General features: G+C 37.5%; 1 protein-coding gene across 2 annotated transcripts; it reads right to left on the minus strand.

The window, feature by feature from the left end:
- On the minus strand, positions 1-26,529 carry tbck (TBC1 domain containing kinase). 2 transcript variants are annotated; one of them, XM_080857254.1, is made up of 26 exons: positions 26,390-26,529; positions 22,459-22,685; positions 21,607-21,679; positions 20,913-21,027; positions 20,576-20,649; positions 20,324-20,465; positions 19,201-19,261; positions 18,827-18,888; positions 18,034-18,095; positions 17,717-17,865; positions 16,124-16,262; positions 15,864-15,963; positions 15,643-15,692; positions 9,764-9,893; positions 9,508-9,606; positions 8,231-8,293; positions 7,698-7,824; positions 7,514-7,564; positions 7,303-7,386; positions 6,943-7,028; positions 5,935-5,971; positions 4,841-5,002; positions 4,293-4,477; positions 2,906-3,081; positions 2,166-2,325; positions 1-725 (listed from the first exon to the last, which is right to left on the minus strand). In XM_080857254.1, the coding sequence occupies exons 2-26, from the start codon at positions 22,649-22,651 to the stop codon at positions 615-617; spliced, it is 2,691 nt and encodes an 896-aa protein (XP_080713380.1). In that variant the 5' UTR covers positions 22,652-22,685; positions 26,390-26,529; the 3' UTR covers positions 1-614. The 2 variants fall into 2 exon arrangements, with proteins under 2 accessions (XP_080713380.1, XP_080713381.1); XM_080857255.1 differs by having other exon boundaries at positions 26,394-26,520.
- Positions 26,530-26,601: the final 72 nt, after the last annotated feature.

The following is a 26,601-nucleotide window of genomic DNA, read 5'->3' on the forward strand; positions in this document are numbered from 1 at the left end:
ACGGTTTTCAGTTGGAGCTCAATTTCTTACATGAAAGGTGGTATTATAAAAAAAACATAAGTATTATGTTTTTTGTTATTAATAATTTAGGTTATGGGAACTTTCTGGATTTTTTTTTTTTACATGAAATATCCTAATCCAACAAAGGAAAATGAGCACTGAATCATGTGTACAGTAATGTGCTTAATGTCTGCTTACACAACTGTACATAAACGGATAAAGCAACTTGATGGAAATGCTAGAAAGCAACATTTTGTACAGCTTTGCTAATGCTTAACTTCATAGTTAATATAGTCTAGATTAGTCATTGTTCAGTGCTTATGTGGTTTGTGCTTTCGTGGATTAAAGACTTATTTAAGCATTAGGACCAAAGACAGTTGGGTATTTCCCTAGATAAACAGTAATATTCCTAATAATGATTAAAAAAAAACATATGATTTCTTGAGGCCACATACTGATACTGTACACATACTCGCTTACAAAATCCAGATTATCACTATGATACAACGATTGTGTTATAGATGACTAAAACAAGTTCGTAAAAGGAAAAAGTCTATAATCACAAAACATTCTGCACGCTTTGTGCAGCATCCTATCCTGAATACGTTTGTAAATCATATCTGAGGAGAGGGCACAGTTAGGAGTCCAGTGACCTTCATTTTGTTGATGCCTCCATCCAAGACACAGACACGAGGATAATTCAATTTAACCAGGTGAGTGGCAAACTGGGGAGAGACAAGGATCAAACATTTCAGACAAAAATGATAGTATACTAGTTTGAAAATAATGTGAAAATATGTAGTATGTAATGTATGTAAGTATACGTAGTATGCAGGAATTAACCACTTTTTAAGGTATGTTTTTATAGACAACTAGTTTTGGTATCAATTTCATATTAATGGTATATGGTCACGTGAAGATCAAGTAAACACTAGAGGTGCAAAGCGACGTCTGTATCTGTTAAACCAACCTAATGATCTGTATCTGTATTTGTTAAACCAACCTAATGACCTGTCTCTGTCTCTGTATTCGGATAGAAAAACCGGGCTTGGAAAAAGTAGGCTTGGCTTATTTCGGAAGTCACGTTAAATGTTGTATTTTCTAATCTAATATTCAGTGGTAATGCAAATTGTGTGGTAATGTTCAGTGGTAATGCAAAATATAGTTAATGAATGCAACAACTACTTAAAGACAAAAGAACAGTAAGGAGTGCTGACTTTCATGGACTCACAGTCACCTTTCACAGTCACCTTACCGAAAACCTACTGGACATTTATGGAAGTACTTCAAGACTGAGAATGCCAAGTATTCCATGACATCACAAGAAGCTTTTTAGAACATAGGTCATATCATGCTTCAACACCAGGGGGCAGGTTTTGCACAAACTGGAGCCTGAGTGCATGCTATTATTAAAGTAAAATAGAGGTGTACCAAATACTATGAATATAATGAAATTCATTTACATTTTTTGCTCAAATTGTTAAGCTATGATAATGATTACTGTAAAACGTAAAAATGTTACGGGTATTTGGCTTGGTTCTTTCTGATATGTATCTTAGATCGTTTAGAAAAACAAGGGCTGTGGCCGAATAGTCTGTCCTATTGAGTTTAACTAACCACTCAATGGAAAACGTCATGAGGTCACAAACATCACAAGAATAGATGTGAAGTAAAATTCATAAGGACTTAAGAAAAGACAACTGCGGTGCTAAGAGAATCAGACTGCCCTTACACTAGGCTACCAATTATGCAGAGGCAGATGTTATTGGCGTGGGTCACGTTGATTGGTTGTTGATTAGGTTGTTGTTGCTGCCACAAAGAATTGTGAGGCGATATTATCTTCTTTCCTTTTGATAGGAAAGGAACCACTGAAAAACCTTTCCTAAGCAATTAGAGAATTCGACCATCTCTTATTATGGCTGCCACTTGGATACTTCTGGGTCATTTCACTCAGTTAGGAACCTTCCTAAGCAGAAGACTATCCGAACAGGGCCAATCTCACTCTTGATTTGCACCACTGCATATTGGCATAGCATAAGGACTGTTTGTGATATTCTGGCCTTAATTAAATGATTGGATTCATATACAGTATCAATGGAATCCATGATAAATAGCATCATCATTATTTTTAACATCATCAGTGGTCAGCTGTGTGCAATCCTTACCATGACTGCATTCTTCACCATATTGCTGAGAACTATGATCACTCGTCCTCTATAGCTGCTTAGGGTATTAACAGCAGGGCAGGTGACTAGCTCTCCATCAGACCCGAATGATGGATTGTAGGGGATGTTGATGCTGCCAGAGATGTGGCCTCGGTTGAAGCTGAAAACATTATGTCAAGGGCAAACCGAAACCGGAGCTCATATGATCTCTTAATTAATAAAAACTAATCCGAAAATATCAGACAAGGCACAGGAACTCCACAGATGCTTTACAGACTAGAGGGAAAGCATCTACTTTGTGAAATTCACAACAAAAAGGAATAAAAAAGAAAGTGCCTCCTACATTAAATAAGGAAAAATTCTAGTGTGGCATTTTTGATCACCATATGGTTTAACAAAATAAACAATTATTGTCGTGATAGTTAATAAATGTGAATCAATCAATTGAAACCCTAGATGTAAAGCATGAAAATACACACAAATAACGCGCCATGTTTTCTTACCCACTAAAAAATAAAAGTGCTCCCAGGTTTTGACAAGGTTCATGCACTGATTATCGCCAGTTAGCAATTTCGCCAACAAAACTGCGTATTCAATACATTAACAACATCCAAATTTGATGACAACTGGTTGGATTGTTCCGCAATACATTTTTGTATTATAATAGAAAGAAACTGTCACCACTGTAAGAGCGTTAGAACAATGAGAGTGTAAAAACTGATAATTTTAAGGAAGGATACTCCTCTGGGCTACGGATGTCCACTGCCAGTATCTTAGGTTTGCCAACTTTGGCTCTCTTGTTGGGAGTTTTGAAGTGCGATGAGCCTCTGAGTTCACACAAATCAATTAAGTCTTCTGCAGAGATTCGTGGAGACAGCTCTGCTTTCAAGTCAGACAACTTCAGCGGCTCCCGAGACTGTAAAGAGATTAGGTGAGAATAGATTAGTTCATGGTGGGTTTTTTTCTCCCCTTTCAAGAGGCTGATGTAACCTCAATGGGAAAAAAATGCAATTTCTTCAGTTTCAGTTCAGTTTAATTGATTAAATGATTTTCAAAAATAAATCCTGCCCTTCAATTAATCATCTATACCTGAAAAGAAAAGATGATGATCGAGATGCACTCAGTTTCAATTAAAAAAAACTATGATTTAGGGCAGGATTGTCCTTGTTGTCCCTTACGTGCTATTAACATTTTGCTGACCTTTACAATATAGGTTTACATAGTGTTTGTTCAGCTAAGGGAGTAACTGATTGGCTGCTCTAACTATTGTTATCTTGAACATGAGAAACAATCGGACACAGGTGTTGGTGGATTTTTCATTATTTGCCTAGACTTTTAATGTCAGGTTATAATATTAATATTTTCAGACAGAGTTTGGCAGGGTTTTATTTTACAGCTCGTTAATAGTTGGGTGTTATTATACGGCAACGATAGTATGAGAGTTCTGATTGGCTAATCGCTCGGTCGATACGCAAAAGCCTCAGTTTGATATATCCCGGCACGATCTCACTCTCGGTTAATAAGTTAGTGGTATCACAGATATAAGGGGGTAGCATCACCCAAAATTATGGGAACAACTCCAAGAACCAAGAAATGACTTAATTACAATACTGTATCTAAACAATAGGTTAGTAACTACTGTGGTAAAAAGTATTTAGCCAAATGTAGTATCTTGTAATTAATCTGAATTTAGAGTAACATGTTGATATGAACAGTTTTCATAGCCTATTTCACATAGCAGTGAAATGAAACATTCACATCACATTTTACAGCCCTGATACCATGTAATTTCCACAAAAGTAGTTTATAATTTGTTTCTGGTGACAAGAAAACAACTAGGCCAGCATAATACTGCAGCAACTGCCTACATATTCCTTTACAAAGTAAATTAATAGTTTATAAATGATTACACATTTTTCATATTACCTACAAGATTAACATTTTGTTACAGACTTGTTACCACAGCATTTGATCATTTTTGGTTTGGAAACTTGGGGTAATTTGTGGGTTCTTATAAGCTGTTACCATTGTTTCTGATGATACTACACACCTATCACCATGATACTATCTACTTCTTACCGATCTATGAAGTGCCATTGGAAGTTTAATGATCAAAAACAAACTCACCAAATCGGTCTTAGTAAAGTCTTGATAGTCTGACTGAAGGTAGATACTGGTTTTGCCAAAGCTGCTGATACTGCTACCATCGCCTGTGGTTTTGGGAGCCTGTGCATGCTGTCGATAGGTGGCACTCTTGGGAGTCCAACAGAAAAGATTAATGGATTCCCGGACACAGCGTTCAATGTCAATTTCTGAAAGAGAGACACCAAATGTCCATTTCAATTCACCAGCTGGGACTCAAAGCATGGGAGCCAATTTGAAGTTATGCCACTGCATGTATTGCATTCTACCTCACTTGTAAAAGTTGCCCTATATAAAAAAAAACGAATGGATAAAGTAACAATTTATGCAACTTTATTGCAAACTTCGGAACAAGTTAACTGATTGACGACTGGCTTAACAATATACGATTAACTATCCACTTTAATTATTGGATCAAGGTTAAAGAGCCCACTCATAAATATCATATCTACAAGGAACACCGATAAACTGGAAATAAACCAAAACAAAATTGTAACTGTTATTTCATAAACTATGTTTGTCAGTGTTATTACCAGGTAGATCAGAGAAAAGCAGGATGCATTCATTAAAGCCATTGGCCAGTAAGCGATCTCTGAGCTGTTGTAAGATGGCCACACCGATGCAGAAAGGGAATGAGGAGTTGCCTAGTAACAGTGTGTCCCACAGGTGGAAAATCTTGTGAAGAGGGAAGACATCTGGGGGAAAAAAAAGATAGTCAAGACATGGACAGAAGAATGAGGATATCATTACTACTGTTAGAGGGGATATTATCTGTTCACACAATTTAATATGAAACTAGAAAGGCCACATTAGCAGGCACTGTTTACATAGATATATATATATTTATATATATATGCTTCACGTCGGTGGACACTGGCAGGAGTTTTAAGGTCCTCCAATTTCAAACAGAGAATGGTTTAAAAGGTAACAGGTCAACGATCTTGCTACTTAAAAATGTAATCTATCTATCTATCTATCTATCTATCTATAAATCCAGAAATCTCTGTGTGTCTGTCTGTCTGTCTGTCTAGGGCGTATCTCCCTGACGTTAGTTACGTTAGTTATGAGATTTCGCATGTAGCTTACGCATGTCATGAACCTGTGCATCCTTGATTTTGAAGATTTCTGAATGCATAGTTCGCGACATATTTGTATTTTATAGTTTGCCGTAGGCACTATGGGTAGTGAGGCACTATGGGTAGTGTAGTAATTCAGAGAAAGCAAATTATCTCATAGTCATAGAACAGTCGTCGTCATAGATGTTACCCCAGCTGATGCGTATGGGCCTAGCATGTAACCAACTCTCATTACCATGTTAAGTAGTATATTGTAGTTTGATGTATTTGTATAAGAGTTATCTTTCTATTCAACGTTGCTGGTTAGCCTAGACCAGTGACCATGCGTTCATGCATATACTGACGCAATGAGAGAGGTTTTCCGATGTGCAAATATGTCTTGCTATTACACTACCCAACAGCTACACCTACGTCTGCTAACACTACAGAATGCATAATTCCTACGGGCACTGCACTAGTAACTTTAATTACACTAACACTGACCTCAACCTCTGCATGTACGTATGGTTTGGTACCGTATCATTTTCAAATGCAGTTCATGCTGTACTTACGTGTGAACATCGTAAGGAACCATGGAATGGCATAAAGCTGTGAACAGCAAAACAGAAAAATAAGTTAAGAACAGATTAGATAACTGTGACACTCAAGCTGGGAAACATTACAATCTCTAGGCTTATAAATGGTCAGAGAGTATGAGGACCATCATGGTGATTATGTTTACATCAAAACTGGTAATGGGTGCTAGGGCTTCTCCTATGTTGCATCCATCAACCTCAGCTCAATGGGTGAATCTATGAAACAGCAGCATCAGCTATATCTTATTTTATTATAATGCTCCACAAAATGTTGCAAAAAGTTCCATGGATTTGAATGGGCCACCCCAACGTTCGGCGGTCTGATATTTTTTTATTTTGACTGCTGCGAAACATTAATGACCGCTGCCATTGGCAACAGGATTTGTGCTTCTAATTCTCTTCTTTTATATCATTGCGCAAATGGACTGTTCTTTTAACTTAACAGAAAGTCATTGTAACTTCAAGTCCGCAAGTAACAGGTTGCTACGCAACACCTGAAACTTTTTAGTTCTATTATCATGAAGAAATTTTTTTTCTTAGCGGATGTCACCAAACGGCAATAAAATCATTAGACATAGGTAATTTGGAGGAATGTCTCCTATCGTAACAAGTAACCATATAATTAGCTGGATAAACTATAGTCCGCCGGTCAGTATCGGAAAATATAAGGATGCAATAGCCTACATCCCATGGAAGGATGTTAACACCACTTGGATATCAATTCACCAAACCATACAAAACCAGTAGAATAAAACGTAAGAAGAACAATTTGTGTTATGGAGCAATCACATGATAATATTAACATATAAGCTAGGTGTTTTGTTCAACTTTGGAGTTTAGTTCCTGACACCTGACCAAAATAAGCACTTTAATAAACACCTTTAATGACATCAACAGAATAAGGCGCCTTTATTCTCAAGGTTTTTTTTTTTCGATTTCCTCTAGCACATTTTCAAAATCTGTATTAGTTCAAGCTTAACTCACATCTGGAATGAAGCCAATTTCATTCAGATGACTACTGAGCTCCGGATCGTGGAATGCAATACTCTGAGAGAAGACAGTCAGATACTCTGAAAAAGAGATAGAGCAAAAAAGACTTCATCAAAATAAGTAAATACAATCCTACTTTCAATGTCTTAGCATTTTTAAGACTTAAAATATTGATTTAAGACATTTTAATACCATTTAAGGCCTTATTTTTTAGATATATGAATTCAATGCCTTTTAAGATATTTTAAGGAACTGCAGGAACCCTGCAAGGTGGTCTTGATAACAGCCACAGGCAAATTACTCAAATAGATTTGGGTAGATTTCTATTCTATTCTGAGAATGTAGGTAGCTCACCTTGTATCACATGCGAGTTGTCCTTCAGAAAGAAGTTGTAGAGGTATTTTGGGATGAATGCAGACATGCACGCATAAGCCAGAGCTTGAAGGAAGAAGATATGAACAAAAATATTTAAATCAGTCTGCTGTGGTTTTAGTTTTACAGTGGTCCAAATTGCCAGTGCTTTGCCTATTTACACTACTACTAAAAAGCTGTAAAAGTGATTTACCCTCATTATTGAAGTTCAAATAGAGGAATGGCGCACATAGGGAATCCAGACCTGAAGTGGGAAATGAGAGTAAAATGCCAAAATGCTTTTCATTTTTCCCATTTTCTGTATACATAAAACTAATTAAGAATTGAATCCATCACATTGCCGCATACAAGCATTTAGATTCATTTGAAATACACACCCTGCCAGTAGACCAGATCAGGGTGTGATACCACCCAGGCCTTCAGAACCCTTCGAAACTTCACATGCCCTTGTGGGGAGGACAAGAGCTCATCATACTGATGGCAGCGGGGGATATCCACCTCAATCTGGCAGACACAAAAACACGTGTGCATTTAGCAAATCAAATTAGGTTTCCATCTATTTAATCAAAAATGCCTATAATAACTAACAGGAACATTTTTTAAATATATTGTTTTGCTGTTTCCCCTGTAATATCCATGTTTATTTTATGTAAGTTTAAGTCTTTGTAAATCTACACAGCCATTTAGATCTCTTGTTCCTTGAACTCCATATCCTTTTTATGACTGCTTTGGCACAACGAATGCCTTGTCATGCCAATAAAGCCAATAGTTAGAACATACAAGTTATACAATTATACAAGTAATACAATTTAAATTTAAACTGACATATAAAGTCATACATACACACAACATCAAGACACCAACACACACAACACACTACATAAAGAAACCAACAGGACCTTTACTTTACCTGTCTATCTGTTGGTATAGGGGTGTCTTTATCAATGCCGTCATATTTTGCTTGAATATCTCCCTTGTTTTAGAAAAGAATAAGATATAGATGTGATATCTCACATTTAGTGGTAATACATGTGATATTTCATTTAAAAAAACTGAATAAAGAGGATTTGAACCGGAAAAAAATCTGAAATCTTCAGTCTCCTTATCTTACTGCTTTATATCTCAATTAAATTGTCAATTTCTTGGAAATGATAAAAAAGAAACTATTTTCATTCACTAATGTGGCATTAAACATATTTAAATATATAGAAAGACATAACTAATCTTGCATATGTGAATCGCTACCGGAAATGTTCAATAGATTATTCATACAGAACTGCAAAGCCCCTTTATTGGTGTCCGAATGATATTCTACTCCTTACAATTGAGATTTTTTTTTAGCGACAGCCTTGGTATACTCATAATTTTAAAGACCACCCTTTTTACCATGATTTTGGTATTATCATTAGTGTTGTATTGTATTATTATAATCTGATATCATTACTAATCTTATGCGCATTATACCTTCATTTTTGTCACTTTTGATATTCTTTTTCATTTTCTTTTTTGTTGCATTTCTCTGGTAAGGGAATTTGGCAAAAAAAAACTGCCAAATAACTGTACCTCAACTATACCTACAATACTGACCATTTTTCTGACCTCTGAAGGACATAGTTACATAGTTAATCAGTTACTCAATACTCAATCATTCCTATTTGCCTACCGTGTTTCCAAAGAGTCATATTCAGACTTTTGTCAATCATTTGTTCTTGTTTCCTTATCTGTCTAATCCTTGCCTTTCTCACAGTCTCTAAAACGTGTTCTCTTCCTATCTGTGCTTATATGTGTCACAGAGCAGGCCATGGCCATCTTGATGTCAGCCGAACTGAAACACCTCAGTAGTTCATAGCGCCCTTTGGGGAGGGATTCCTTTTTTTTTTTACCAAATGACAAGATCATACAGTCTTGTGGCATCAGCTGTAGACTAAACCTCACGTCACCATCACTCTCACTTGATCAGCACTGTGCTTTGGACCAGACTGCATTTGACCAAATTTGAAAAATGCTTATCTAGGTGATTACACATTATATAAGCAAACTAAACAATGGTTGTTGTTGTTTTCCAAGTATCATTCCAAGGAAACCATATGAAAGATTTTGACATGAAAATCCTTAGCAAAGAGTCATTTAATGAATATGACGCAATGTTAAGAAACTATACATGACAAAACATCCCGCTTTGCTTACCTCCACACCAAGTAAAGCTGCCCACACCAAGCCTCTAAAGAGAGGAGGAATGTCCACACGAGCTTCCTTCCACACGTGATTCTTCTTGTATGGATAAGCCTAACATCACAAATGTAGAGTCATCACTAAGATGCTTAGAATTCAAAGAAAACTAGATTACATTTACAATCAAAAGTACATTTAACAAGACAAACTAGAATTTTCATAATGTGGTAAGTGGTAACAACCATATAATTCCTATATGTCTATGACAAACCTTGAGAAGCCTATCAAAGAGTACAATACGCATTAATTGGTACTCTGTGTCTCTCTCGCGGATGATGAGTGGCAGGGAGACTGAAGAAGAAAGCTCATTGTTGCTGCTGGAATGGGGTAGATTAGATTGCCTACAAAGAAGAAAAGACAAGGCCACACACATTAGTTTAATCTTGCAAACCTCCACTGAGGAGGACACATTTTCAAAGATCCATCTTTGAGAACTAAAATGTCCTATGGGTGTCTACATGTTTGATATACACCTTACCTAATAGCTAGGTGATTGTCACTCTCATTGGTTTCATTTATCCTATCATTCCAATTTTCCTTGGAATGTAAACCTCAATTTGACTACAATTTGTTTTTACGATGGTGGTCTAAATGAGAACTACATCCCAAAACTCTAAGGGCAGCCAATAACTTAAAAAAACATGATGGGGTCTTAATGTTAACCGATAAAATGTCATCAGGGATGAAAAAGGTGACAAGGACCCAAACCCCCTAGCGGAATATACATATATATATATATATATATATACACATATACACACACACACACACACATACAGTACTGTGCAAAAGTTTTAGGCAGGTGTGAAAAAATGCTATGAACTAAAAATGCTTTGAAAAATGTAAACAATAAATGTTAATTTTGTATCCATTTACATGGTAAGACTGAGCACAGCAACAAGACACAACGTAGTTATACTGCATCAGCAGGGTCTCTCCCAGACAAAGAAGTGGTCCGTGGAAAAAAAGCAGACAGGGGTTTCAAAATGTGCAGTTCAAGCTCTTTTGAAGAAGACGTTGAGGATCGTAGACGCAGTGGTCAGCCAAGGAAACTTAATGCAGCTGATGAAAAACACATCAAGCTTATTTACCTTCGAAATTGGAAGATTTCAAGCAGTGGCATCAGCTCAGAACTGGCAGAAACCAGTGGTACCCAGGTACAGACATTTACTGTCCGGGGAAGTCTGGCCAGAAGTGGTCTTCATGGAAGAGTTGCAGCCAAAAAGCTCAAGGAAACAAGGCCAAGTGACTGAACTAAGCACGAAAACATAGAAACTGGGGTGCAGAAACATGGCAGAAGGTGCTCTGGACTGATGAGTCAAAATTAGAAATATTTGGCTGTAGAAGAAGGCAGTTTGTTCGCCGAAGGGCTGGAGAGAGGTACAATAATGAGAGTCTGCAGGCAACAGTGAAGCATGGTAGAGGTTCCTTTCCAGTTTGGGGCTGCATTTCTGCAAGTGGAGTTGGAGATTTGGTCAGGATGAATGGTGTCCTCAATGCTGAGAAATACAGGCAGATGATTGAGGTGTATGATTGGCACCAAATGTATTCTGCAGCAGGAACATAACCCCAAACATACAGCCAATGTCATTAACAACTATCTTCAGCTTAAAGAAGAACAGAAAGTCCTGCAAGTGATGGTATGACCCCCACAGAGCCCTGATCTCTACATCATCAAGTCTGTCTGGGTTTACATGAAGAGGCAGAAGAATTTTAGGAAGCCTACATCCACAGAAGATCTGTGGTTAGTTCTCTAAGATGTTTGGAACAATTTACCAGCCGAGTTCCTTCAAAAACTGTGCGCAAGTGTATCTGGAAGAATTGATGCTATTTTGAAGGCAAAGGGTGGTCACAACAAATATTGATTTAATTTAGAATTTTCTTCTGTTCCTTCACTGCATTTTGTTAATTTATGAAGAATTGATGAAAATAAACACTTCCATTTTTGAAATTATCTTAGTTTACAGCATTTTTTCACACCTGCCTAAAACTTTTGCACAGTACTGTATATATATATATATATATATATATATATATATATATATATATATACTTTTTTTGCATATGCTTCAATGTTATTCCAGTAAAACACAAATAAGTTGCGGCTATTTAGCTTGGATGGTTATCAACTTTCACAACCCCTTTAACTCGTCCTTGATTCTTTTCCGAACGAGGGAATGAGAAATGAAGCCAGTTCTTTGTTTTTTACTTCTGTTTATATGTTTACTTCTGTGCTTTAAATGTTATTTTTATATGATTACAATGATCCCAAACATTTTTATAATCAAAATCGCTGAATTTGACCATGTCCTGTTCATACAGAGAGGAGACTCGCGAGATGAGGCAGCGACAATCCCTCACACACTGGGTTGAGCGCATGCCTTTTGCTTTCTCATTGTTTGTCATCCCTGAAATATTCATATTTTATTTTACAATTTATATTTGTATTTTATTATGTCGTTTGTATCCATAGAATAGGTAGTGTATTTCACGTATGTGTAGAAGCTATTTAGACATAAAACCACAGTGAAAAAGCATGGAAGGCATACCTAACCTCTGCCTCACTGAAGGGGGCGTGCGAGAGCCTGGAAAATGGACTTCCCTTCCAGTGAAGTTATAAATAATGGGAGACCAATGCCAGGGCTAAAAGGTTTGCTTCAAACGACGGAACATAAAATAACTCGATCGACTCCTCACATTCAAAGACAAACTGCTTTGAAAATATTTGGAACCTCAAAAATAGATTTGGCTCTGGACGAACGTAATAAATATTAGCAAGGGTAGGTAGGGGGCTTCTCACCCCTCATTCGCTAACATTACATCGATATCAGAGTAAGCCTTTGCTCCGTTGATTTCCCATTATTTATTTTAGGTTTTTTTTAATGTGAAGGTATGGTAGGTACATTTATCGTTGTTTTCTCGCTTAGATTTTTCAAAGGTTCCTGAGAAATAGACACTGTAGGCTACTATCCGATAACACCGTTATTGTAACCAGCAAAAATGGTTGTGATTTGCGATGCGTATGTCAGCGAACTGTCTGACATTAGCACGTTAGCCTACGTTAGAAAGCCTGACGTTTTTGAAGCGTCCTAACGTCACTCCTGTCTAGTACCATAGACATATATAGACCTATATATGTCTATGTCTGGTACGGCATCAAAGCAGCTACAGACCCGAAGATGACATGATTACACAGGTTGGCCAAACAAACAAGCTTGGAATAAATATTTGTGACGAAATATTTTTATTGCAGATCTCCATGAATCACACAAATGACCTTTTTCGGAACAAAAACGGCGAATTTCGCCGAAAGGTGACAAGTTTGCATCCCTGTCGCTACCATGGCTCACTATCACCTCTTGTGGTACAACATGGTATTATGAAAGAAGCCAGGTCGATAGTAGCTGGTTAATGTGCTAATTAGACATCATAGGCATTGCTGAGATTACGTGCAAACTATTATTTATTCAGATTGATATTCTTGATATTTTATTTCATTTATAAATGTTTTAAACTGAAATTATTACATATTGCACCTTCGTGGAAACAGTGAAGGCAAACAGAACCAACACCTCTGCCAATGCCCCTCCCCTGTTCTTGACTAACTGCAGGCAACCACAAGTTACAAGCAATAGTACAGCTTTAAGTATTGATTTAATATAGGTAAATAATATACGTAAATAATAATTTGGTTACTTATCTGCAAAGTGGTGAACTGTAGGCTGTAGGTTTGTTCCACTTGCATGCCTCTGAACTATCTACATACTGAGCCACTATCTCTGCAAAATGCCTTGAAGGCTGACTGAACCAATAAACAAATAAATAAGACAATCACAAAAATCTCGTTGTAAGGTCTCGAAAATACGGTGTATTTTACCCTCTAATACCAATTCAAACAAGTCTGTGTGTGTGTGTATATATATACAGTACTGTGCAAAAGTTTTAGGCAGGTGTGAAAAAATGCTGTAAACTAAGAATGCTTTCAAAAATGGAAGTGTTAACCCTTTTATTTTCATCAATTCTTCATAAACTAACAAAATGCAGTGAAGGAACAGAAGAAAATTCTAAATTAAATCAATATTTGGTGTGACCACCCTTTGCCTTCAAAATAGCATCAATTCTTCCAGATACACTTGCGCAGTTTTTGAAGGAACACGGCTGGTAAATTGTTCCAAACATCTTAGAGAACTAACCACAGATCTTCTGTGGATGTAGGCTTCCTAAAATTCTTCTGTCTCTTCATGTAAACCCAGACAGACTCGATGATGTAGAGATTAGGGCTCTGTGGGGGTCATACCATCACTTGCAGGACTTTCTGTTCTTCTTTAAGCTGAAGATAGTTGTTAATGACATTGGCTGTATGTTTGGGGTTATGTTCCTGCTGCAGAATACATTTGGTGCCAATCATACGCCTCCCTGATGGTATTGCATGATGGATTAGTATCTGCCTGTATTTCTCAGCATTGAGGACACCATTCATCCTGACCAAATCTCCAACTCCACTTGCAGAAATGCAGCCCCAAACTGGAAAGGAACCTCTACCATGCTTCACTGTTGCCTGCAGACTCTCATTATTGTACCTCTCTCCAGCCTCCAGCGAACAAACTGCCTTCTTCTACAGCCAAATATTTCTAATTTTGACTCATCAGTCCAGAGCACCTTCTGCCATGTTTCTGCACCCTAGTTTCTATGTTTACGTGCTTAGTTCAGTCACTTGGCCTTGTTTCCTTGTCGGGGTAGAGCTTTTTGGCTGCAACTCTTCCATGAAGACCACTTCTGGCCAGACTTCCCCGGACAGTAAATGTCTGTACCTGGGTACCACTGGTTTCTGCCAGTTCTGAGCTGATGCCACTGCTTGAAATCTTCCGATTTCGAAGGTAAATAAGCTTGATGTGTTTTTCATCAGCTGCATTAAGTTTCCTTGGCTGAACACTGCGTCTACGATCCTCAACGTCTTCTTCAAAAGAGCTGGAACTGCACATTTTGAAACCCCTGTCTGCTTTGAAATCTTTGTCTGGGAGAGACCCTGCTGATGCAGTATAACAACGTTGTGTCTTGTTGCTGTGCTCAGTCTTACCATGTAAATGGATAAAAAAATAAACATTTATTGTTTACATTTTTCAAAGCATTCTTAGTTCATAGCATTTTTTCACACCTGCCTAAAACTTTTGCACAGTACTGTATACATATATGTGTTTGAGCAAAATTAACACTTTTGTTTCATTCTATAAACTACTGACAACATTTCTACTGAATTTCAAATAAAAATACTGTCATTTAGAGCATTATTTGCAGAAAAATGACAATTGGTCAAAATAACAAAAAAGATGCGGTGTTTCCAGATATTGATTTCTGATCTCTTCCTAAGTTAAAGCATTAGGCCCAATTTACACACAGGTTTTCGCGATGTCGGCGACATCTGCGCGACATCTGCACGTAGATGTCGGGGCACATTTACACACACCGCAGGAAGTTTCTCAGTTTGCCTCTGTTGATAGCAATGTTGCCTAGCAACACTGTCTGTAATATGCCTAACAGATGTCGGGTCGCGTTTACACGCACTTAGAAGATGTCGGGGACTGCCGATGGGCTGTCGGGCGAATGGTACGGGGCTGTCGGCTGAAATTCGGCCGACATCGGCACACCGACAGTTAAATTTGCGTTTAGACGCTGAATAAAGCTGTCGGTGTACAGATGTCGGCTGTGCCGACATCGCGAAAACCTGTGTGTAAATTGGGCCTTAGTATTGTGTAGTTTAAGAATGCATATGAACTTGTTTTCTTTGCATTATTCGAGATCTAAAAACATTCCATTTATTTTGCTATTTTGACCAATTGTCATTTTTCTGCAAATAAATGCTCTAAATGACAATATTTTGATTTGAAATTTGGTAGAAATGTTGTCAGTAATTTATAGAATAAAACTAAAATGTTAACTTTACTTTAACTCATACCAATAAATAGTAAAACCAGAGAAACTTATAATTTTTAAGTGGTATCTTAATTTTTTCCGCGGCTGTATATATAAAATGTAATGTATGCAGTATGTAGTATATGTATATATACAATAATATATATAATGTTTCCATACTCATCCTCCAGCAGTGGATAATATGCTTCACCAGCCACATCCTTCAGTCTCTAGAATGTCAATAGTAAGGTATTATGTTCAAACAGGAACTGACAATGTGTACCTGCTATTTAAGTGACTACAAGCACTTCAAAACACTGATATAAACAATATAAGCTGTTCAATATCTGCCTACATGATAATTTCAACAAACTGAAAAACAGCATTAACATATGACTCACATTTTTGAGCTGACACAGTGACAGGGTCACAGTGGTATCATCCAAGAGAAAACTTCTGTCCCTGCCCTGACCAAATGACTGCCCATCATCCAAAATTATTCTGAAAAAAAAAAGGGGATTGAACAACAAGACAAACGTACACTCATTCGATGTTAAAAATAACAATACAACAAAATGCAACTTCACTTCACCCGAAAACAACATGTATTATGAGGATCACAGACCGATCACTAACGGATAGAAAATGAAATAGTAGTTACTTTGATATAGTGCAAATGGACGGTTTGGACCGGATGATGTCCTTGTTTATCAGCTCCTTCTCCAGGTCTCCACCAGCAAGACACCAGAGGTAATACACCTCATCGATGGCCCTCTCTGTGAGGTAGTCCTCCCCTTCATCTTAGGATTCAAACAGAGTCATATGAGTACCAGTGTAACACATGTGAGGTACTGAGAGTCTATACTGTCTATATCAGATATTATTAGTTTTATATTATATTATTTAATTTAAATTATTAGTTAGACCAACACAATGCAGGACATTACCACTTGGTTTTCATTTGCAATACAGCTTTGTCTCTTGGGTTTTTTAAGTTGGATACAGTGGTAACCAACTTTTATAATGTAAAATAATTTGATGTTGACACGATATGTGCATTAGGGACCAGTATGAGTGTGCCCAGTGTGATATGATCATTAGGGACCAGTATGAGTGTGCCCAGTGTGATATGGTCATTAGGGACCAGTATGAGTGTGCCCAGTGTGATATGGTCATTAGGGAACAGTATCAGTGCGCCCAGTGTGATATGGTCATTAGGGACCAGTATCAGTGCGCCCAGTGTGATATGGTCATTAGGGACCAGTATCAGTGCGCCCAGTGTGATATGGTCATTAGGGAACAGTATCAGTGCGCCCAGTGTGATATGGTCATTAGGGAACAGTATCAGTGCGCCCAGTGTGATATGGTCATTAGGGAACAGTATCAGTGCGCCCAGTGTGATATGGTCATTAGGGAACAGTATCAGTGCGCCCAGTGTGATATGGTCATTAGGGAACAGTATCAGTGCGCCCAGTGTGATATGGGCATTAGGGACCAGTATGGGTGTGCCCAGTGTGATATGGGCATTAGGGACCAATATGAGTATCAGATATTATTAGTTTTATATTATATTATTTAATTTAAATTATTAGTTAGACCAACACAATGCAGGACATTACCACTTGGTTTTCATTTGCAATACAGCTTTGTCTCTTGGGTTTTTTAAGTTGGATACAGTGGTAACCAACTTTTATAATGTAAAATAATTTGATGTTGACACGATATGTGCATTAGGGACCAGTATGAGTGTGCCCAGTGTGATATGGTCATTAGGGACCAGTATGAGTGTGCCCAGTGTGATATGGTCATTAGGAACCAGTATGAGTGTGCCCAGTGTGATATGGTCATTAGGGAACAGTATCAGTGCGCCCAGTGTGATATGGTCATTAGGGACCAGTATCAGTGCGCCCAGTGTGATATGGTCATTAGGGACCAGTATCAGTGCGCCCAGTGTGATATGGTCATTAGGGAACAGTATCAGTGCGCCCAGTGTGATATGGTCATTAGGGAACAGTATCAGTGCGCCCAGTGTGATATGGTCATTAGGGAACAGTATCAGTGCGCCCAGTGTGATATGGGCATTAGGGACCAGTATGGGTGTGCCCAGTGTGATATGGGCATTAGGGACCAATATGAGTGTGCCCATGGTGATCTGTGCATAAGGGACCAGTATGAGTGTGCCCAGTGTGCATTAGGGACCAGTATGAGTGTGCCCAGTGTGGTGTGTGCACTAGGGACCAGTATAAGACAACACCTTTGCACAGATTAGTGATGTCGTCAGGGAGTTCCAGGTGGGCGGAGCGTAGGGAGGATGAGAAGAGGCTGATCGGCTTATAGAAAGGCTCCATTAGGCCAGAAACATGCTCAAGCACAGGGTCATCCAAGAGCTGGGCAGGTGTGGGCCTACAGCAAAAACAGCATGTTGTTTATATTATATATTATTATTATATATTTAATCAAAGAACCTCTTATACTACTATGCATAATGCTTGCATTGTGAAGTGTCTATCTACAAAAACTGCAAACTTGTAAATCAATATTTCAGTTAATAAGCAACATCTTTGAACCTACCTTTTAGAAGGAAGAAACGTTAAGCATTTTCTGAGTAAAATGGTCAAATTCTCAGGCAATTCCTGTAAAACCGGTATATCTTATTAGATTTCATTCATCTCAATGATAGATACATTACTGCACACTACCTATTTAACATCATCCGCAAGTGGTTGTGATCACTATGAACCCAAGACTGCCTTTTATAGGTGAGCTGATTTTGAGAAATTACACTTTGCTTCAGGTTATGCAGCAAACAGTGTTACTTGGTTGCTATGGTTGCCTAGTAGCTATGCTAGCTAATTAGCTAAAGGAAAGGTTTAAATAACGTTAAACGGTTCAAATGGCAGAGTTCCATTTGCATGACATGATAGCTAGTCAAAATGATGTCACGCATCAAGACACACCTGAGTTTAGAACTTAGTTATTTTTAATGGGTCAACAACCAATGGCAGCGTTTACAACATGGCCACTTTTGAGCCTTCTTGTAAAGTCATGGGCCTAATTCAATGAAACATAGATGAAGGAAGGTACTTACATGACAAGCCCTACGATGTGCTCACAATGTGATTTATTGAGGCTGGCGATGTCATAGTACTAGAGTGCTTTCACACTAGAGCTTTTTGTCGCAGACCAGAGTCTGTTTAAGCTGTTAGTACAGTTTGTTTTCATTGATGTGAAAGCTGTTTTCCGAATTGGATACGAACCCAGGTTAGGGTAAGGGTTGGGGATGGAAGAGCCCCCTAGTATTATGAACCTGGATTAGGGTGAGGGAAGAAACTAGGACAGTATCACATACTTCACATAAACTCACCTTAATCACCTCTAAGCAGCCATGCTCCTCTGCAAGAACTGTGACTATATCATCCATACAGCCTGGGAGAGAAAAAAAAATTACATTGTAGGCTTTACTGTACTAATTCTGTATACATTTGATCCATTTGTTGTCATGACTACAATCCAAATTGTGCTTTGGTTCAGAATTTTGCAGTGATAACACTACTAACACGCCTTTAAGTAATCCACTATTTAAGAAATAATGACAACATTGAGAAATGCCTCTACAGTACAGTAATCCAATATTTAATACATAATGACAACATTGAGATGTGCCTTTAGAGTAATCCACTATTCAAGAAATAATGACAACATTGAAACATGGCTTCTATACAACAAAGAACCACTTACCTAAGTTGAGTATAAATTTAAAGCTTTCATTCTTTTCAATATTCTGCCAGAGACGCCTTCCCTTTAAAGAAAGTATTGATAAAGTGACGTAGTAAGTCAAGTAAGAATAATCAGATTACTTAAGTTTTTGTTACACCTAACATTTAGTGTTATATTTTATTCTGTATAAGTACTGACAAACAATAATACCTAAAGGCACTATTTTCCCAAACATGCAAGTGCTTTTTTACGTGCCTCTAAGCGCATTTCAGTTATGCCCTCCTACGAGTATCCTCCCCTAAGCACTCTGATCACGCCCACAGAGCTTAAATGAAGAATTAAGGCAGACTCATGAAAGAGGTGTGATTCATTTAAAACAGATGAAAACTTGGTCACACCCTGGTTTAGCTTGGCTGCCAGGAAAATGGTGAACTGCTGACTGCATATCTAGAGAAGTGCATACCTCAAAAGCATGTACGAAAGAATAAGTGCAAATGATCTCCATAACACATAGCCTGAGAGGTGGGAAAGCAGGTCTGTTTATCTGTCCTTCACATGACCGTATTAGATCAGAATTAAATAGAAGATGATCCCAAAAGTAGTCGCTCATTTAAAAACATACCTCAAAGGTGGTAAATTGCTACCTACTGTTGCATTAAGTCAAGAGAAGAATATGCCTCTGCTTTGTATACTTGGATGCATGGGAGATAGTGCCCAAAAAAACAAACATGCTAAGTAAGAAATAAAAAAGGGAAAACAGAAAAATTTCAAAATAAAACATCTTAAAGATATGACAAGGCAAATAATGATGTGCTAGCTGGCTGGCTATATGGCAAATCAACAGATTTTACAAAAATGTCCTGATTGAGCATCTTGGATTGGAAAAAAACGAGTGTTACAAAAAATACAAAGTTGCGTAAGTCATAACTTGTTTACTATTCATGCTAGATGTTTGTAATGCTCAGACTAAAATGAGGCCCACACCTTTATCTCAGACACTAAAGAAGAAAAAGGTTTAAAATGTACCATGCACACTATGCATGATGACACTATTTACATAAAGTATGAAGCAAATCCAAGATGGTCAGTCAGGAAGCCTCTGTTGATTTCACATTGAATGATACAATCATTTCACCAAGCTTACCACACACAGCTCAAAGAGCAATATTCCCAAGGACCACACGTCCGCCTTTGGTCCAGATACGCTGGGGGCTTTACCATAGAAAGAGCTGCTTCGATGGGTCAGGCCTTGGGCAATGACTTCTGGGGCCAGATATGATGGGTGTCTGAGATAGAAGTGATTTTGTCACACTTACAGTATCTTTTTCATTCATACATGCAATTTATATATGCAGTTTTTGCTTTCTCAGATTGTTCTAGAGACTAGTACAATTACCCTATGGGGAAGTCCACATCTGCACCGCGATCTGTCATGTGATAAAAACCAAATTTGGCCAACTTCACATTACCCTGGGGAAAACAAAAAAGTTATATGAATATGCTTAAGTTTTTTACTTGTAAATATGTGTTTCTGTGCTTGCTCCAGGGGGGGTCAGACCATGAAAAGGCCTTTAAGGCAATTTCATTGTTTGGGTGCAATAATACTGAATTGAATTGTTACTTGTATTTTACTGGATGTCATGGTAGCTGGCCAACAGAAAATATCCACATTTGAGGGTAAATACATGTAAACTGGCTCAAACACAGCAGAAACTACAAATCCAACTTTTTACCTTACAGTCCAGAAGGACGTTTTGTGGACAGAGGGCTCGATGAACCATTCCATGTCTGTTCATGTAATCCAGTCCTTCTAAGATCTCATAAGCTATCTGTAGGACCGGATCTGGGCTGAAGAGAAAACTGATATTAGCTTCCATTTTCCAATTCACACAACAATTAGCCTATTCCAAAACTATATAGAACAACTTTCTTTTCTCTTTTTCCTCCTTTGGTTAACAATTGTGCTTCAGACAGTAGCATAGGCTTCATTGTTAGTTAGGTGCCTTATTGCATGCTGTGCAAAGATGTATGCTGAGCTATAATTGAAATCTGTTGCCTTGTTAGGCTTCATTGTTAGTTAGGTGCCTTATTGCATGCTGTGTAGAGATGTATGCTAAGCTATAATTGAAATCTGTTGCCTTGTTCTCACTTAATCAGGCAGACTAGGAAGGAGGCTCGGACTGCTAAAATACAATTAGGAATAGAACAATAATGGTAAAGAACTTGGACTTTTGCAGATGTGCATTACCCCATAAGTATTCAGAATTATATCACCCACAAAGGGCTGCTTATAGTAACTTGGCGCCCCCTGTTGGAGCAACTTTAAACCAAATCAAATCCTGCCCACATAGAGGTAACATAGAGGTAACGATAATTTGCAACAATATCTAATGAAATATGTAATGAAAGTAAACACTGTTGTCTTACCAGAGTGGTTTACACTGCTTGTGGAAGTTCATCAAGTTATTTTCATAGTGTTCAGCCACCACCACCAACCGCTCTTTAAAAGAGATAGAAAGAAACATTAAGTATATATTCAGTTGTGAAATCATACACCTAATATCTAATCATGGACCACGTCTAATCATCATCCTATTTTCACTGAAGGAGCGTTACTAATCCCATTCAACTAAGAGAATGATCAAGAGTCACAAGAGCCATCATTAGGTTAGCCAGTTCATTTGACCTCAACAATGTATGTCATTTATTTTATGTTTACTTTAGTATACGCAGGCAGAACAACTCACCAAATCTATAATTCATATCAAGAGAAAAATGACAGTATAACCAATTTCAGTTATATTTTGGTCTCCATGACGGTTTCTGAAAGATTTCAGCCAATCAGTAATTTTCATAAACAATATGAAACAACTCAAAGTCACAAGAGGCTACTAGGTGCTAGGACTCGTTCTCCTTTAAGACACACATAATGTCAAACTTACATTGCTGAACAGGACAGAAATTTGAAATGGTTGAATGTTACATTGACCCTACAGTTCAGTTTCCCTTTGCCAGAACTATGGATAGGCAATTTGACCCTGGAAGGTTTACTGGTTAATTGTTGTGTCTTCTTTTCTTCTCTATTAGGCCCCTGTGCACATCTAAGAAAACTCCAACCTCCTCCACTCCTGCCTTTGAGTCAAGTCCACTTACAAGCCACAATAGCAAAAAGCTGATTATATTGGGGGAAATTAAAAAATGGTCCTATTCAGGATCAGGATAGCGGTCAATTAGGTTTTGAAAAAAAAATGTCTGTAAATGACTGCTCTTATAACATACCATGCTTCCCCCTGGAGATGTCAACATATTGGCATAGCCTGGGATGGCAGATGGTTTTCAAAACTTGAAAACGTCCCAGTATCTTGATAGAGTTGGGGGTGAGAGGGAGTCCATTGCTGCCACAGACATCATGAGGGAGTGGAGAGGCAAAGAAAGTAAATGCTCCCAACATAGCATCTCTTAATGGCTTCATACTCCAGAATACACGTCTCTTCTGTGGAGAGTGTCTGTGAATACAGAGCAAAAAGCTTATTAACAGCAACAGTGAGCATCCTAAATCACAAACAGACTACTGTCCTAGCACCTGTCTGTGAAACTGTCAGACTCATGAATCCAAAAAACTTGTGGCACTGTTTTGCTGTTTAGTGAAAAAATACAAGTATACTGTCTGTTTTCATTAGGTTATCTCTCAATATCTCTGAGCCTCTACTGTATTGCATCCCAACAGTGCTCATTTCTGTTCTAAAGCCAACTCAGCTAGTGGATCAACATATTGTCCAGTAGGCTACAAGTTGGCTAGTTATTGGTGCAGTCTATAATTCTGACGAAAGGTATTTGACCTGACAGCATTAACTGGTTAACAGCTCACTAGCCGCAAACAGACAGAGTGGTTCCTATTAATGTGTTTTTTAAAGTACGCTATTGTATAAACATTAGGGGTGGGGGAAAAAATCGATTATTCGATTTTTCTCGATTCTCTCTAAAACGATTCTGTCTCGATTCAGAAAAGTTCATAATCGATTTTGTAATTAAAAAAATTACACATCCATTTTATGTTGAAATGCAAGCTGCATCGATTATTGGATTGTTCATAGAAAGTCAAAATTGTGACAAGGAAAAGCTTCTTTTTTTTTATTATTACAAAATAGATTTTAAATCGATAATCGATTTTAAATCGAATCGTTGACCTCTGAATCGATTTCGAATCGAATCGTGAGGTGCCAATAGATTCCCACCCCTAATAAACATCATTTTGGTAAGCCATCACTTACACTTACAAAGGTACATTATTTTATGTGTATAGCCTGTGTATAGCCTGCTAGCATACAAAAGTAACGCTAGATTGAAGTTAACCAATTAAGTTAAACACACACTGGTGCAATGTATCCGAGATAGCCAAGCAAACTTGTTAATTGGCTAATATAGAAGACAGTTAAACGTCTAAAGAATTATTCTAATTCAAATTCAGACATTTTTTCTTTACATAAAAGCTGTTTGTAATTAAATTATCTATAATGGCAGAATAACATTTCATTCAATTATTGCATGATGCTTTGTAACTGGATGGGCTTAGCACGATGGCCAGGTCTGGTCCTGTCAGGCCCGTCCGTCGGCTACGCCCCTGTATCAAACTGATAAAGATGATGTGTTTTTTCAAGATAAGGTAGGCTAGGTAGGTAGGTAGGTAGGTGTTTATGTTGATCGTAAAAGCCAATTAGGCTTATATCTAGTCCATTGATCCAAAATAATGCCTGATTACGCAAATTCTTTCTTCAAAATTAGTTCAGCCTAATAATTAACAAACTCACCTTTTTATGGAATCAAATCAATGCCATAAATATTTTGTATCTGTGATATAGATTTTTTTTATCTGTAACGTCAAAACAGTGCCAAAAAGAATCTGTAATTCGTAACTGATATCCGTAATTGAAATCTGCAGATAGATTTTGAAAGTGAAGTGAAGTGAATAATGCCTGATTACGCAAATTCTTTCTTCAAAATTAGTTCAGCCTAATAATTAACCAACTCACCTTTTTATGGAATCAAATCAATGCCATAAATATTTTGTATCTGTGATATAGATTTTTTTATCTGTAATATAGATTTTGTATCTGTGAAACCATCTACACTTTCAAAACCTATCTACAGATACGGATTTCAAATACAAAATGTATCTACACTTTCAAAAACTATCTTCACTCTAAAAATCTATTTACAGATACGGATTTCAAATACGAAATGTATCTACACTTTCAAAAACTATCTACACTTTCAAAAACTAACTTCACTTTCAAAATCTATCTGCAGATACGGATTTCAGTTACGAATTACGGATACGGATATCAAATACTAATTACGGATTTCAGTTACGAATTACAGATTCTTTTTGGCACTGTTTTGACGTCCTTTCTCAAGAGCAAATCAGCGCTTTTGGCAGATTTTGTAACGCGCCAATCAACACATTGTATCCTGTACTGACTAGCCAATCAGTGCTAGCTTGCTGGCAACTGCTGGGAGAGTTGAGTGAAACGGTATATGCAGGCAGCAGTCACGGAACAGACACCGAGAAAAGGCACAAGTAAGAAGGCCTATTTTTGGCCTATCAACTCTAAATTAGTTTATCTCCGAATCCCCACAGCCGGAGGAGAGTTACGAGTGTTATGTGTTCATCAGCTTCTACATGGTAGAATGCAGTGAACAAAGACCTAAACGGTGACAGTTTAGTGGTGTTTCAAATTCCACTAGCGCTGATTGGCTAGTCAGTACAGGATACAATGTGTTGATTGGCGCTTTAGAAAATCTGCCAAAAGCGCTGATTGGCTCTTTAGAAAAGACGTCAAAACAGTGCCAAAAAGAATCTGTAATTCGTAACTGATATCCGTAATTGAAATCTGCAGATAGATTTTGAAAGTGAAGATAGTTTTTGAAAGTGTAGATAGTTTTTGAAAGTGTAGATACATTTCGTATTTGAAATCCGTGTAGATAGGTTTTGAAAGTGTAGATGGTTCCACATATCCAACATCTATATTACAGATACAAAATCTTTATTACAGATACAAAATATTTATGGCATTGATTTGATTCCATACCCTTTTTCATTTAACTGATATCTAGTTGATCTGTAGCCTATATGCTAACCATATTGTTAGCAGAACAACTCTAAATTAGTTTATTTTTCATTACACGATACAACTTTACTTACATAGATAAGCAACTGAATGGAAGGAATTAGCCTGTTAGCTCATTTGTTTTTCCAATGTCAAATTGTGTAATTGTAAGATTAAAGAGGAACTAGTTTAGCTAGTTTACCACATTCTGATTCTGAGTAATGTTTATTCTGTCACCCCACCTATATTGAAGTTAAATAAAAGTGGGAGAGTTCATTAAACATATTTTGAAGAGAGAATTTGTGTTATCAGGCAACCTTTTGCATAGATATCAGTGTTTGCTTTCACTAACACTGTGCTTTAACGAATACTCTTAAGAAATAGGCGATCATCTTTATCATTTTGATGTCAAAACTGTATCTTCTACTGCTGTGATTTCCCTTGCTGCTTATTTGACATATAAATAAAGGTTGACCGGTGACTGGTTAGAGCCAATCAGAGACCAGCATTACTTCCTGTTACCACCGATCCTCTACAGACATCGGCCATTGAAACTAATGGGGATGTTACTTCCTTTTCTCTCAAGGTCTGCATAAGACCTCCGTGGTTAAAATCCGTACAATTTGAGGAAAATACGTAGAAGTTGACATATGAATTGGTGTACATTGAACGCGTCCCCATGTTACAGTCTTCATCAACATGTGAACGGGCATATTCAGCCTACACGGTCAAGTTTCAGTGAGAATATCTCACTAAATTCTGGATACATATGGTTAAAAGAAACGTACTAACCACCTGTCAGTTAGACAAATAATTGGATACAATGTACGTTAAAAAAAAAAGAAGCTTTGTTTGAATCGATTGAGACCATAGACAAGAAGTCTTCCTATGTGTGATAGACAAATAGCAATACATAACATTGAGTCCTAAACCAAACCATAACATATGCAACATTGGACTGTATTGACGTTACACAAAAAAACAAGTAACGGTAAGGATATAATACATTCCTAAGGAAGTTGATCGTTGATTGATTGAAACTCCAGCGTGCAAACATTAATATCCTAGATGAGTTCATCGAAACATCATGTAACGTTACATACCCACACTGTCAGTCACTCTTTGCCGTTTATCTTTACCGTAAGGTATTTATTCTGCTCTCATACACTGATAACGTTGTTTTAAAGTTATACATTTAAACGAAAATGATGAACTCAGCAGTCTACTGCAAACCTAACCAGCGTCAACATTTCTACGTTTTTCGTAAGGACTTCCGGTCGCTAAGAAGCTCGGGAGAAATGTTGTAGGAGTAAAA

Source organism: Sprattus sprattus (assembly GCF_963457725.1).
Source record: "Sprattus sprattus genome assembly, chromosome: 18".
Lineage (NCBI taxonomy): Eukaryota > Metazoa > Chordata > Actinopteri > Clupeiformes > Clupeidae > Sprattus > Sprattus sprattus.

Excerpts from the sequence above, each read along its gene's own strand:
- tbck (XM_080857254.1), bottom strand. The coding sequence starts at position 22,651 with ATGAAGCCATTAAGAGATGCTATGTTGGGAGCATTTACTTTCTTTGCC. Across the intron at positions 21,680-22,458 it reads CATCTCCAGGGGGAAGCATG|AGCGGTTGGTGGTGGTGGCT; the intron begins GTATGTTATAAG and ends TCTCTTTTAAAG. Across the intron at positions 4,478-4,840 it reads GCTTTTCTCTGATCTACCTG|AAATTGACATTGAACGCTGT; the intron begins GTAATAACACTG and ends TCTCTCTTTCAG.